This window comes from Rhamphochromis sp. 'chilingali', assembly GCF_963969265.1.
Source record: "Rhamphochromis sp. 'chilingali' genome assembly, chromosome: 2".
Taxonomy (NCBI): Eukaryota; Metazoa; Chordata; class Actinopteri; order Cichliformes; family Cichlidae; genus Rhamphochromis; species Rhamphochromis sp. 'chilingali'.
Window position 1 is genome coordinate 57,617,353 of NC_137930.1, and position 14,669 is coordinate 57,632,021.

Below are 14,669 nucleotides of genomic sequence, written 5' to 3' on the forward strand. Positions count from 1 at the left end.
CTGCTGCTCACTGATTACTTAAACTAGCTTCAACTCTTTTCCATAGCTTCATAATGTGGCTTATTCCTCTGTAGTTACTACACATGACCCTTGCTCTTAAAAACTGGCGCAAGATACCTAGTCCAAGTAGGTGAAATGCAAAATAGGTTCATTTTTAAGTCCAGGTAGGTCAAGAAAATAAATTCTTGATCTGCTTGGACTAACATTGAAGCTATTTGGGGTTTTGCCAAGACTGAGCAAATCCCATATGGTGAGGAAGGCCAAAAAGGTCCTAGAAAGTACACAAATTTAAAAATATAACCAAGAACAGCAAAAACAGGATGTTTTTGTTAAATACATTTATTTGTCACGGAACAACTGCAACCCCCGCCCCCCCAAAAAAACAAAAAACCCCAAACACTACACACTGTCAGTGCAGACTCTTATTTAAATACTGAACAAACATATTAGCAATTTGTCCCGTGTTTTCTGTCGGGTGCAGCTTGGTGTAGCTGATGAACTGGCGCCGTAATTTCCGCAGCTCTGCCATGTTGACATTTCTGGTGAGCTCAATGTTTAACAGCGAGTTAAGGAACAAGAAAAATACCACAGGTAGAACCTAACAGAAGCCCAAATTATCTCCAAGCCCCAGTATTGCATTTAAACCTTTGAGCAGGACAACAGGACGAAATAACCTGTACTGAATGTTGCTGGCATCATTTCAAATTCAGATTATGCCCATTTTATTAAAGGTTGGCCAGAACAGAAGATGATGTGCTTTTAAGTTATGCTGTGCTTGGACCAACATCTTCAAAGAAGAAAATCAAAGTGGCTGGTTCTGAGAAGGTGCTTCACAGTCCTGCAACCAATGAAAATCCACAAATATAATTTGGTTTCTCCCCACCACACATCCCACAGCATGCAATTACAGACAAGACCTTTAACATTGCTTAGTAGATCCACCTTTCTTTTAAGTCATGTGATGGCCACACATTCCTCCACCTCCTCATCTAATGCTTTCAGATAGAACAGTGTTGTCCCCCCCGCTATTGAGGGGAGGTGATTAACCCCGGGAGGTAAACGAAAATTAGCATTTCACACAGTCATTAAATATGACAGACGTCCCACACGGAACTACAAAAATCTGTTTAATGTGAAAATATTAATCAAAATTGTGTGTTCAAAATAACTGGGCACACGCAAGTTGTGTTTAAAAAAGGATATCTTTTCCGAAGCTCCTGGAACTGCGATAAGATCCCCGGGAACGCTCGTCTTCTGGGCGTTAAAAATCGCCTGAAAACATTTAATTACATTTATCAAACACACATATAAAAATGAATTTTTAAAAAAGGGATCTCTACAAAGAGTATAAGGAACAATGAATCAGAATTAGAGAAGTATTTACTCCTCTTAATTTATTTTGCTGGAAACTTTTGCAGATATTGTGCAACAGAACGTCGTGATCTGTGTGAAATCGCAAAAAGAAGGAAGTGCAACATGTGGCATGCTAACAAATACATGAGCTCAAAACAAAGACAAAGAGGAGGTTATTTTTTATTATTGATTTTTTTTGCTGATTTATATGTTTTTACTCTGTTGCCTTGTTTTGGTAATCATGCCATGCTCATGTCATGAATGGCAGACAGAAATTCCCACACTTACAACGTGCAGGGGTGCATTCATTTTTTATTAAACGTTGGACAGTCAGCAGTTAACAGCTAAAGCTGTCGATTGTTTTTATAATCCTTTCAACACTTTGGATTTTAGCATTGAGATCCAGGAATTTCACACAGCCACAGTCAGTACTTTAACATTGATCGCAGGATGTAGATTTTCACTCCATGACTGTGAAAAAATCTCACTGACCTAATAATATTTGTGGGCATTTACTCAAATCTTGAGCTCAACATCTGAGTCCTGTGATTTTATTGTGTTTTAAACAAATCTTTATAAACAGCAAGTACCCATTCATATAGTTTAAATGCCTAATGCCAAATGTAGTTATCCCCAAACTTTTAACGACTTTAGACCGGTTCCCCTCAAATCAGTTGTAGTGTAAATATTTGGAAACAATGGTGAAATCAGAGATTTTAAGGCCCACTGAGCATGTGCTTGACCCCATTCACTTTACCTCATGCTAAACTGATGTTACTCATGCTGAAAACCAGTTCAACGTGATTGACAAAAGTGAATAAAATGAGGCAAGCAAAAAATATGATCACTGATTTTAGATGCACTCATAAACACAATGTCACATCTATTAAGGGTCAGACTGTTGAAGTTCAGTGTTATGAATGTCTTTGAAGCTGTGTGCACCAGCGAGTCTCCCGTTTGAGAAGGCTTTCTGGTTTCCACATTGATAAAACTGCGATGGGTTTATTTTATCGTTCTTTTGTTTAATCCGATTTATCTCTTTCTTTGGGCTTGTGGTCTGGATACTTATCTGTAAACGAATCGAACTGTTCAGTCATCTAACAGGCTGACTGGTGAACCACAGCTGAACTTAGAGCCCCTGCACCTAGGAAGCCTGCAGCGGTTGGCTGGTTCACTTTTTCTTGACGACTCACACCCTTTGCAAGGTGAATGTAATAGACCGACAAGGTTTAATTAACAGCTTTGTTCGAGCAGTCATTACTTCACAGGAACAGCTATGTCACTTTCAAGGGCTACATGATAACCAAAATTAATTAGAATTAGCTGTTATTTAATTTCATATTTTGCACTATGCGCATTTGTTGTCCATTTGCATGTGTTTGCATGTGAGGATGGATGACTCACGACTGCAGAACAGTAACCTGTACCTGAACCTGAACCGGGCTATTATTGTGTGCCAAGATAAATACCTCATCAGCGCTTCACTCATAATTGCATCTTGGCTGGTGATGTAACGTATAAAGCTGTAAATACATGTAATACCTTCTGAGTCATAGAACAAAGTCTACATTATGCAGAGGAATGTTGATACCCCAACAAAGGATTTGTAAACATTTTTCTGAAAAAGACTCTTCTGTCATATTTCACTTAGAATATGACATAACTCAAAAAGCAGTCCAGCTCAGTGAAAAAAATATCATGGGAAACTACCTGAATGACCAGTAAATGATGTGAAACTAGAAAAAACAAACAAACAAACAAAAAAAAACATACCATCAAGACATCTTGAGTGATCTTGTCCAACTCGTATAAAAAGTTTGCTGATGACAGTGGTTGCTACAGAGAAGAAAAGAAAATAGGTTTCCTTCACAATCAGACAAAAAAAAAACAAAACACATGCATGCAGTAAATATTGTAGATTTCCAGACTGATTGTAACTAGTGTCTCTTAGGCTATGTCCACACTAATGTGCTTTCGTTTGAAAATGCATCGTTTTCTCTCCGTTTTGGCCTCCCGTCCACACTGAGTCTCGAAAATGCATACATTTGAAAACGGTGCTGTCGCGTCGCAGTGTGGACAGCGAAAACGGAGCCATTTGGAAAACGATGACACATTTTAGTCATGTGATGCAGTCAAGTGACCAATTAAACTAAGTTAGCGGAGGGCATTATACAGCGGTTGCTTTGTTTGCTCTCAATTTTGACAGCCCTATTAAAGATTACTATCAGTTTGCACATGCTTCAGACAGCTTTTCTTCAAATTCTTTAATTCTCACTCGCTTTTGCAACTTTGTACTTTTGTGTTACCCTCAGCAACAACTCCACCTCATTGTTAGTCCGTTTAAAAAACTCGGTGCTTCTCCTTGACATTTTGCCGCGACGTTTCAAGGAGCCGGAAAGTAAATAAACGGCAGACAGAAATGAGGCAAGTCGAATTGTCTTTTGTTTCAAGCATGCGCAGTACTGGAACGTAAGCGTTTTCGGGCCGTTTCAACGTGGACGGACAACTCTGTGAAAATGACTGAAAGCGAAAGTGTGGATGCGGAGCATTTTCAGACGAAAACGCCGTTTTCAAATCTATCCGGGCTAGTGTGGACGTAGCCTTAGACTTACACTCTGAGTAGACTGGTTCGGTGGGGGTGCTTTTCTTTTGAAAAGCGCATCAGAAATGGCTTCAACTGGAAGTGTGTCATCTTTCAGAATAGTGAAGAGAGGGCTGTCCCATCGGTTTCTGGAATCCGGAGCTTCAAATCGCTGAACTAATGCGTCAAAGCTTCAAAACACCAAATGCATGTGAGACAGTTTGCAAAAAAAAATAAAAATAAAAACAAAAAAGACATGCAACAGTGCAGGTAAGGTAAGAGTCGTGCTCTCATACTGAGGCTTCTCACTCACATGTCCTGATTGTACTCATCAGCAGCATCTCTGTTTGTGTTCCATAATGAGCTCTCTTCATGGGACGTCAAACTGTAGACCTTAACAAAGAAAACCCGCAAACATACCACGATTGCATTTGAAGGTAACATTTTTTCAAAATGTATGTTTAATTGTCTACTTACCAAGCAGTGTGGAGTCTGTGCATGTTTGATGAGGCAGAACAGTTCATAGCGGTAGCCTGTAACATATTTAAATTTTAAACTACAAATCACAATATTTAATGTAACTGTGACAATTACAGAATAAGTAGTAAGACTTACCTTTTATGTAATTTAATGAGTCTAGAATAACAATGTCATCCTTGTTGACTTTCCTAAAAAAAAAAAAAAAAACCCAGAAAAACCAAAAAAAGAATTAGCATTAAAATATGTGTGGGTTTTGTGCAACATCAGCTCCTACAACAGATTTTTAAACACTCACCTCTCCACTTCAGCTTTCAGAGACGCTCTGACAGTTTTCTCCTTTTGGGAATCTGAAACATTTCCAGTAAAATTAAGTAAATGCAGAAGTCTGCCCAGTTGAAGCAAACAGTCTCCTTAGTCATGTTAACAATTACGGAAATAATAAAGAACTAAAATTTTGAAAAACAAAATGTTTAATTCTAAAAGCATAATAGCAATGTAACAGTAACACAGTTAAAATGATCAGGTCCAAGTGATGTGCCATGTCATATCACCCACAATAATAATATGAATATCAAAGTATCATATTATTATGTAGTTGCTATAGCAACATCCTGCTTAAATTCCCTAATGCACACAACGAGACAAGCCCAGGCATTTGTGAGAGCAAGAGCCTCTGATGGTCATTTGGTAGCTAAAAAGGGAGTTGAGTCAACAACTTTCAGCAAAGCAGTGTACTTTTCAAAATATCCAAGAAAACTGTTGTCACTAACTGTGGACACAAACTTGCAGCTTGAAGCAAAAAACCCAGGTTTTTTTTGTTTGTTTTTTTTACCACCAGTCTATAAAGGAGGAGATACAATCAGCTGGTTATGTTAGACCCAGAAGTAAATAAAATGACTTCACTGAGCATGGCCGGCTGCACGCGTTATTGTTAAACTAAAGTATTAAGCAACTACTTTATACTTAAAATTTGCAGGGAAAACACTACCCAGGCTTATGACTTATGCTGTGTCACTGTATCTGTTGCTGTGTTATTACTTTTGCACAATAATGCTGCTGCCATTGTACCATTGCTCTTCAAATTAGGAAGTGTGTCATCAATAACAGCAGCTCATTGGAGAAGGAGAATTGAAACTGCCCTTCAGTTACTCATTTAGGAATCCTGCTGCTGCAAACGTCGATAAAATGTCGCTTCCCCCCCCTACATCATAATAAATCTCATAATCGCAAGTGTTTTTTGAAATGTCATGATATATTTCCCATTCCTAGTACCATACTACTCTATTACTAGCAGTTTCCGCTTACATGTGATTTCAGGGGTTTGTAAAAGTAGAATGGGCGCTATCAGGCAACTCTGCTGTGGAACCAGCTCCCAGTTTGGCTTACAGGACACTCTCTCTACTTTTCAAATTAGCCTGAAAACTTCCACTTATGACAAATCCTATAGTCAGGCTTGGATCCAATCTCTTAGGAATATAGCTGCTGCTGAGGGATTTTCCACTATGCAGTAAGCACATCGACTTGATGCCCCTTTCACTCCCTATGCATTTATATGCTACTACAGCATGAAATTAACTTTTGTTCTATTTGTTGCTAATAGTCTCCTTTCTTTCCTCTAGCCTCCAACCAATCATCCTCGATGGTTGCCCCTTCTTTAACTGGTTTTGTAGGGTCTCTTACTGTTAAAGAGCAATCCTTCTTCCCCACCTTCGCCAGGTGCCTGTTCATAAGAGATTACTGGACTGTCTCTACTACTAACTACTACTGCTGCTAACGCTAAATAAGTAAAATTAATTGAATAGTAGCGCTCATAAAGCAGGCGAACACAGTTGTAATTGTCATGAACTTTAAAGCCGCCCCAAGCATCGATAAGCGCAAACGCTGAATAAGCACTCCTGCCTCTGTTGTTTATTCCCCCGGCTAAGCTTCGTGTAAGGCCGGTGATGTTACCTCAGTATTATGTGGCTAATAACATACAAAACTATGCCAAGTAGGACTGAAAGCCCTGGAAGCTGAAAAGCTTTAAGAAGCACACTAATGAAGGCGTGCTAAGCTTACTTGCCTGCGTAAACAGTGTTTTTCTCAACGCCCAGGCTTCCGTCTCCAACAATATGAACCTTTCTTTCTGTGCTTTCTTCAAAATACACCTTCAGCTCTTCTGCCCTTCGTGACTTACCACTACAGGGATAACCACACATCACTATTAAGGGCATAACTGGGGCTAGTTGCCACTCAAACTACCCTGGGATGTGATAAAAAGCACGTTGCCACTTTCACCCGGATATGTTAACTAAAAGCGGTTTTTCCCCTTACCGACCGGCAGGGGGCGCCAGAAACTTGATTATCTGAAGGTACTGTGTGTGTGCGAATGTGACTTGAACATAGATGAAAACACAGACTTCCAATACATTCTCTGCGCTTTTAATAAAGTCATAGACAATATAAAGTAAAACAACAGAAGTGTTTCTCACTTGCCAACATATACGTGTTATGTTAGACAAAAAACAAAACATAATTTAGCTGATTTTCACAAGAGCAGAAACCCTCTTCATCAGCAGGATGTCACGCAACAACTGATCGAACTGGATGTCCTTCTTCTCTAAATGCATGAGAAAAACACAGAAAGCTGTACAATGGAAGGATTAACAGCGGTATTAGACTGAGTAACAATACATAACTCACCTGTCTAGTGCCTGCTCTCCTTGTTGGGCAGTTTTCAGAATATGGATGAGGAGCGCCTGCAGGTCTTCCACTCCGTGCAGAGGTCTCACATCTCTGCCTTCAGCTGTATCTTTTATATTCTCAAAGGCAGAATTCACAAAGGAACTATCCACAATGCTCTTCTTGCCCATGAAATGTCCTTATTAAATGAAACATGCAAACTCTCTGTAAATATTGCATTTTCAAACAGAACAAAGAAACAATCATTCAGCAGTGTAATTTTTAACTTACCCGTTGCCCACAGATTCCCCCTGGGATTCACCTTGAGCTTTGAAACTTTATTTCTCAGCTCAGTCAAATCAAGAGTCATTGAAGTTGTCAAAGCAATGTATGAGATAAGGATGAAAGAAGACAGGAGTCCTCCCCTGCACATCTTTGTCACAGTGCCTTTCATTTCTCAGATGTGCTTCCAATTAATTTGGAGCTGGTCAATTAAAAGAAATCTCTTCTGTTACTTTGGGTACAGGCAGTTATACTGAGACAGGATCGGCTTAATATTCTAATGGGATGAAGTCATCCATCTGTGGTTGTTGCTTATTGGATGCATGATGCACATTAGAGTGCCTTGTGCCTTTCTGACTTGCTGTGACGATTTTAAGCACGTGACCTCGTCGCAAAACTACTGATTATCACACCCCGATTACATTAAATTCTTTCAACCCAGCAGGTCTGTAATGAAAGACAAGACAGAGCAGATCTGTAATTAAATGCACCAATTTATTTGTAAGTACTTTAATGTAACAGCAAGGCACGTAGGCCACTGCATGCTGAACAGATGAAATGGCTTAAGAAATGCTGTAAATCCAAGTTTAATTGGCTACTGTAGGTACACAAATTCTTAACCAAGTCCTCACTGTACACAGTATCAAAAAGTACAAATATCTTTCGACAAGCATTACAAAAAGACAAACAGTGAACAAGTAATTCCTCTCAGCCCCTGCAGGTAAGCAGCTGCAGTGCGGTGATTCGAGGGCTTACAGAGAATCAAAGAGCTCACACAGCACTTTCATAGAAAAGTTCACTTGTCAGTTGAGTCAATATGACCATAAAAAGACTTAATGTCATTCCCAAAATAATTTATAAAATTTATTAATGTGGGATAATACATTTTTAAAACTAATTTTTTTACATTGCACTGAGATTAACTGCAACTTCTCGAAGCCTTTCGACGTTTAACAATCACTGCCATTTACCACGGAGGTAGGAACTGTCACGTAGTCAATACAAAACGAGGTGTCGCTTCACATATCAGAGCCTGCAACCGAAAAGTATCCCCCTTTTGCCAAGTGCTAATCTAAGATATTTTTTTATTTTAAGTCACTGCATTCCCATTCACGTTCCCAGGTGCTGATTCATAAAACATTAACTCTGACATGCTGATGAATTTCACTCTCACACCTTCTCTGGATCATCCTCAACAAATGTACCCTGATTTGACGTAACATTGACCGTTCACTTGCTGGAAAAAAAAACCAAAAACCAAAAAAAACCCCCCAAAAAAACCAAAACCCACTTCTGGCAATTTGAGGTATTTTCAATACAGCAATACTGCTGCAGAACACATGTAATACCTCTTCGTTTCTCCCAAACACGTGAAAGAACACCCCCAAAACAGACAGTATAAAATTGTTTTGTTTTTTTTTTAAAAAAAGGCCAAACCATGAACTTGTAATTACTGCTTTTACATGAACAATCAATTATACTGTGTTTCGTAAAAAATAAAAACCTACTAATATTAAAAAAGCAGCTTGAATCCTTCAGGATTTAGTGTGAGGCATTAAATAATTTGAAACAATACCTGAAACTCCACCAATACACTGTTACAATAATCAATACCAGACCGTAAAACAAACACACATTCCTGAGTCTCCTGCCAGGGTGGATGGAAAATGTTAAGCAAAATATTTTGACGAAAAAAGAAAAAAACAGAAGGGGGAAATGTTTAACCGTAGTATGAGTGATGAGTGCAGTTATATGTGAAAGGCAAGATTAATATATTACCAACATACAAGGTTAAATTAAAAAACAAAAAAATAATATGAAAATATTTGTTCTGTATTAAATATATGTATCTGCTGGAATATACTGCACCGCCTCTAAATAGGTTGTCCAAATTAAAGGCATTACATCTTTGTACCACCTGCCTAAAAACATCAAGCATCCCTTATGACTTTCACATGAAAACTGAGGATATTAAAGCAGCTTTAAACAGGAGCTGAGGTGGCTCTCACTGCTGGAGAGAGACTGCTTGTGTCTGAGAGTGAGTGCTCAGATTTAAGTTAAAGTCTGTGCTCGTGGAGCAGTGCGGACTTTCTTGCTCTCCGGCCGGTGAGGGATCAGATTTGTTTAGCTGGTGAAACAAATCGTTTTCCTCATCAGATTCTGCTGATCCAGCCAGCTGATTATCCTGCTCCTTCTCTTTAATATCTCCCTCTACTTTTTTCTCCTCTTCCTCTGGATCTTTGACTTTGTGTACGATGAAAAGATGTCTATTGAGAGACAGCACGGACGTGAAACACAGGCCACAGTGAAGGCACTGAGGAGTGTTCTCGTCGGTTTTATGCTGAGGTATATGCTGCTGGAACTCTGTGCTGTTGTCTGTGACGAAGCCACACTTCGAACAGCGGAACTGAGTTTTCAGACGCTTAGCTGAAGGAGCCTCGAGACTACCTGCAGGATCCTGAACCTCCATCTGTGTGCCCACATCAGGTGTTGCTGATACAAGCCTCTGGAAATCACAAGTTATGCAGTTTAGACCAGTGAGCAGATTGGAAGCATTTATGTTTGTGTTGAGAAATAATAAATTGCTACCTTGTCCAAAGCATTTTTGTCTACTTGGATGGGCATTTTTGGCATTTGGCTAAGATCAGGATTTTTTATTCCATGCATAAGGCTGATGTGGTTCTTCAACATCACACTTGACGTGAATATTGTCTTCTTGTCCATGCAATACCTAACAAACAGGGATGGAGCAACAATTAAAAACTGCTTTGTGGCCAAAGTTACTATTATTATTTATACATTTTCAAAATCTTACCAACAGGTATAAGTCCTCTTTTTCCCATCATGATCATTGCGAATGTGTCGTCTCAGACTGATTGCAGTGTTGAAAGACAACACACAGTGTCGACAGGGATACTTCTTCACGGACTGTTGACAAAAAAATAAAAATAAATAATTTGTAGGAATGACAAGATGAGCTTAAGTGAATTATTTAAGCATCAGCCTTGAAACAGACAATTTTGGATCTAACTGGGAATTCAAACCAGAATAAAAATGCATCTTGCTTATACTGGTTGACCTAAAAACTCTGACTTAGAGGTACAGGACTCATTTCTGCCCTACTGCTCGTTGGCTACTCACAGCTGTGAAATACTACTGGTCCAACTAATAGTATTTCCCAAACACGTACTCAACTAAGTATTTTTTTCTACTGGTTCAATTACTTTATTTCCATTACGCACAAAAACAAAATATGTTCATAATAAACATAATAAACCTCACCCACCCCTTCTATTTTTTTATTTTTATTTAACTTGAGTCACAGTTTACAGCACAGGGGACTCTCATCACTTCTGTTATTTTTATCTACTATATTTTTATTTTATTCTGTATTTCATTCTAACAGAACAAACTAGGAAAAAGTGTTTGCTTTGAGAACGTTATTGTTTCAGTTTCTTGAGCTGGAAATTCTGTGCTATTTTGGTGTAGTGATGAAAGCTCTACAGCTTTCTCCATGATCCATCTCGAGCTAAACGTGTTGCATAGTAATATGTATAACAGTATGGTAAAATATGTAAAGCAGTATAGTAAAAAGAAAATAAACAAAACAGAGCAGTGTGTATGGGGAATAATTTTGCATTTGTACTCATTTGGTAGCAGGGTAAGACGATTTCTACTCAGTGTGAACTGAGGCCCAATGAGTCTAAAAACTCACTGTGTATCCTGGAGAAAGCAGAGGGCATGGGAAAAAAAGGAGGGTGGTGGTAATTGGCAAGCTGCTCCAGAGTAATACTGTATATTCTACATGACCCAGTTTCAATTCAAAACACAAATTTTACATTCTTAAAAAAATAAAAATAATTGTGTTTATATGGAAAAATGCCAATTCAAGGCATCTAAACCCAGGTACCACAGTTTTAATACAGGAACCCAGACAAGGCTTTACATGATTTACTGATGTTGCTGTCTGAGCGGTCTTCTGTGGCACACTGTCGGTATATCTGTCAAGATTTTAAGACACCAACTCAAGACATAAGAGCGCAACACTCAGTAATGTTTTGCATCAGCAGACGTCAGTGCGGGGTCAGTGCACCCTTACCTTTCCGTGTGTGGTCTTCAAATGGGAAACGTAGGCATCTCGCTCAGTGAACTGCTGCAGGCACTCGTTACATGTCCATCCAGCGGGTTTCACACGATTTAGGATTTTGCTGTCTTGCTCAGATTTCTCTCTAGTAGCAACTGTTTGTTTAATAGGGTAGTGACTCTTCTGTTTTTGGATAGACTGAGACTCCTGGTGCAAGTCAGCATGCTTAGTTTCTTTCTTCTTCTCTGTCTCTTCAATCGTGTTTCCTACATGCACACCCTGCAGAACAGGAAACACAAAATTCACATTATTATGCTCAAACGTATTTACACAGTAACATTTAACTGTTTCTTTGCTGGTGTTTTAACAAAAGAACACTACTGCTGGAGCATAAGTTAATGATTTCCCGTGTTGATTGATCTGTATCAGGTGTATGGTTTTAAAGGTTTAAAAAAAAAAAAAAAAAAACCAAAAAAGTAAACATGATAGGACACAGCACCTTACTTTTACTGGATGCACTTTATAACTCTTCTATGGACTAAGGAACCTTTTTTTCCCCAGATGTCTGACAACTTTAGCACAAATCATTTTAGATAAGAAGTGTGGCCGCAAATATAAACTCCTATAGACATCCTAAACTCCTAAAGGATCACTTGCAGGGAATATATTAAAAAATACTGACAACCATCAGTGCTACACCTCACCAGTGCTTACTGACCACTTTTTATGTCTGAGAGGTAAAAATGATAAACATGTAAAACATCTAAATAAAATGCATATATTTAATTCTAACCTTGAAATGCTGCATTAATAGCAGCTTTTGTGGAAAGACTGAGTTGCATTCTGGACACTTAAATACAGACGTAACACGCTTGCTGGAATTCTGATAGAAATGCTGAAACAGTAGCTGCTTTTTCTTGAACATTTTCTCACAGGAACACTTTAAGATTAACCTGCAAAAAGAAAGCAAAAACTGTTAAAGCAGCCTATGAGGAGAAGCCCACAGTTTTCAACCGTCAGGTCATGAGATGTTAACTTACTCTGGAGTTGTTTTGCTAGTACTGTGTTTATTTTTCAAATGCAGTTCACAGTTGTCGGAGGTCTTGAATGCAACCGGGCAGATGGAGCACTTGTACAAGACCTCACAGTGTTTTTCTTCGATATGAGTCTTTTGTCCTTGAAGGGTCCGGAAAACCATATCACAGTGAAGACATCTGGAAGAAAAGGAAAACATAATTGTTGCAACAGTGCACTGTACACTGTGGGTTTTTTTTAAAAAAAACCTGCATTTCTTGCCAAGTTACTCACTTGTACCAAGCCTTGCGAGCATAGTGCAGGCAGTTTTCCCTGACGTGCTTTTGGATGTCTGCAGAACGACACAGGGAACCACACTCAGGGCAGCAGTAAGGGGACTTATGTGCATGAATGCGTAGGTGAGCTCTGAAACTGCACTTGTTGGGCAGCAGCATTGAGCAACCTTTACAGATCTGGTATTTCACAACAGAACAGAACAAAAAGACAGTTTTGAGTGGAAAACAAACAAACAGTGGTGCCATTAAAAAGGACAAATCTGGTGATAGAGAAAATACATTTGTTTTTATAGAAAACAATCCAATTAACAGCTACAATGAAGTAAGTAATTATACAAAGCAGTATTCTCTCTTTAGCTAGAATAAGCTTACTCATCTGTACCTCAGTAATCAATCAGAAACAGATCAGATAAATTATCTACAAAGTGGCACCAGGCATCGTGTTGCTTCATTATGATAAATCTATGCCCTGAAGCGCACTTTTCTACTTTGATTTGAGTGACTTTTACAGATTAAAAACATTTAAGAGTAAGCACTAATAGGCTTAGATACTTGCTAAATTCTGCAAGGTGGTCTTCTCAAGTGATTTGTTGTCACCCTTATACTTGAAAATGTCAATTAGCTACTCACCAGTTCTTCTGTATCTTCTGACAGCTTCTGGTAATGGCCTGCGAGTGCTTTGTAGTCAGGCAACTGCTTGTTACACTCCAAACAACGGAGTCGATGGCGGATGACGCTTTCCGGATACAAGGGCAGGACAGGCTCACTTTTAGGCAAGACTAATGGCGAGGAGTAAGTGCCCACACTAACCAGTTCACTACTCAGGGGTACAAACATTTTTTCTTCTGCTATGGGCTTCAAATTGAGCTGTGTGCACTGCATCACTGTGCCACCGTTCTTGTGTTCCCTTGCATGAGCCAACAAGGCACACTTGTTAAAAAACACCAAAGTCTTTGCGCAGTGTGTACATCCTACTTCAATGTGGACACTCCTCCTACTGTAATGAAATGCGAGGCTCTTCTCCACCCCAAAGGAGTCCCCACACTCGAGGCAGCAGTATCCATGTGGTGGAAGGTTGATATTGGTTCCCGGAGGTGGGTTCAAGTTTGGCACATATGTAGGCACAGGGTTGGCACTGTTCAACAGTCTGTTTAAAGTTCCCGCAGATGGGTTCGGATTAGACAGGTGGGGATAAGAATTGGCTGTTTTGACCTGATGCACTAATGGGACAGTACTGTACACTGTGGAGGAGAGTGTGCGTTGACTTTGTTGATAGGAGGTGGTTCGTGCAGCTACTGAAGCAGCAACGCTGTGAGGGACAAGGTTTAGACTAGCTAAGTGCATTGCTTTTGGAAGGAAGTTTGTGGTAGTTGCATGGCCTGTAGTGGCTGATACTCTCTTTGGTTTGTGCACTTGATGTGCGGCAGATCTTTTGACTTTAGTATTACGGACTACTGGTGCAGAGCGCATTACACCTGACCTCCGGGAGTTTTCCTCCGACTTCCTGTTTGAAACTTTTGCCGAAGCTGTATTGGCTGCATTACCTTTACTTGGCACCCCAACAACACCATCAGGAGCTTGAGACTGATGTGGAGATGCATTACAGTATGAATCATCACTAATCATACTCTGCGATGGAGAGGATTCGTAGGCAGAATGCACGTCTTCATTTTCTGAATCTGGGAGCACACTGGTGACGGTACGCTTGATCTGCCCAGATGTGGTTTTAATGGTCTTAATCCTGACCTTAGGTATGGCTGGAGGTGAACCAGATACCACTGCAGGGGATGCTTTGCCACTACTGTCACTGCAGATACTCACAGGGCTATCAGGTGGTTTCCTTAATCGTTTTACTGCTTCAAGTGGACTTCTGGGGCTTCGTGGGGATATGGGGACCTTGGGGCTAGCTTTCATGCAG

The 14,669-nt window shown here is 39.6% G+C and overlaps 1 protein-coding gene across 1 annotated transcript; it reads right to left on the bottom strand.

Annotated features, from left to right (window-relative positions):
• Positions 1 to 323: 323 nt before the first annotated feature.
• On the bottom strand, positions 324 to 6,710 carry kti12 (KTI12 chromatin associated homolog). The gene is made up of 9 exons (XM_080874539.1): positions 6,477 to 6,710; positions 4,710 to 4,761; positions 4,550 to 4,602; positions 4,412 to 4,467; positions 4,248 to 4,327; positions 3,966 to 4,125; positions 3,127 to 3,189; positions 1,202 to 1,272; positions 324 to 551 (listed from the first exon to the last, which is right to left on the bottom strand). Exons 1-9 carry the CDS (start codon positions 6,625 to 6,627, stop codon positions 410 to 412), a joined length of 828 nt encoding a protein of 275 aa, XP_080730665.1. The 5' UTR covers positions 6,628 to 6,710; the 3' UTR covers positions 324 to 409.
• Positions 6,711 to 14,669: the final 7,959 nt, after the last annotated feature.

Bases quoted from the DNA above. Each gene is read 5' to 3' on its own strand.
- kti12 (XM_080874539.1), bottom strand. From the start codon at position 6,627: ATGCCCTTAATAGTGATGTGTGGTTATCCCTGTAGTGGTAAGTCACGA. The intron at 4,762-6,476 runs GCAAGTAAGCTT...GAAATGTTTCAG, and splicing joins GAAAAACACTGTTTACGCAG to ATTCCCAAAAGGAGAAAACT. The intron at 3,190-3,965 runs GTAAGTCTAAGG...TCTTCTCTGTAG, and splicing joins CGAACCAGTCTACTCAGAGT to CAACCACTGTCATCAGCAAA.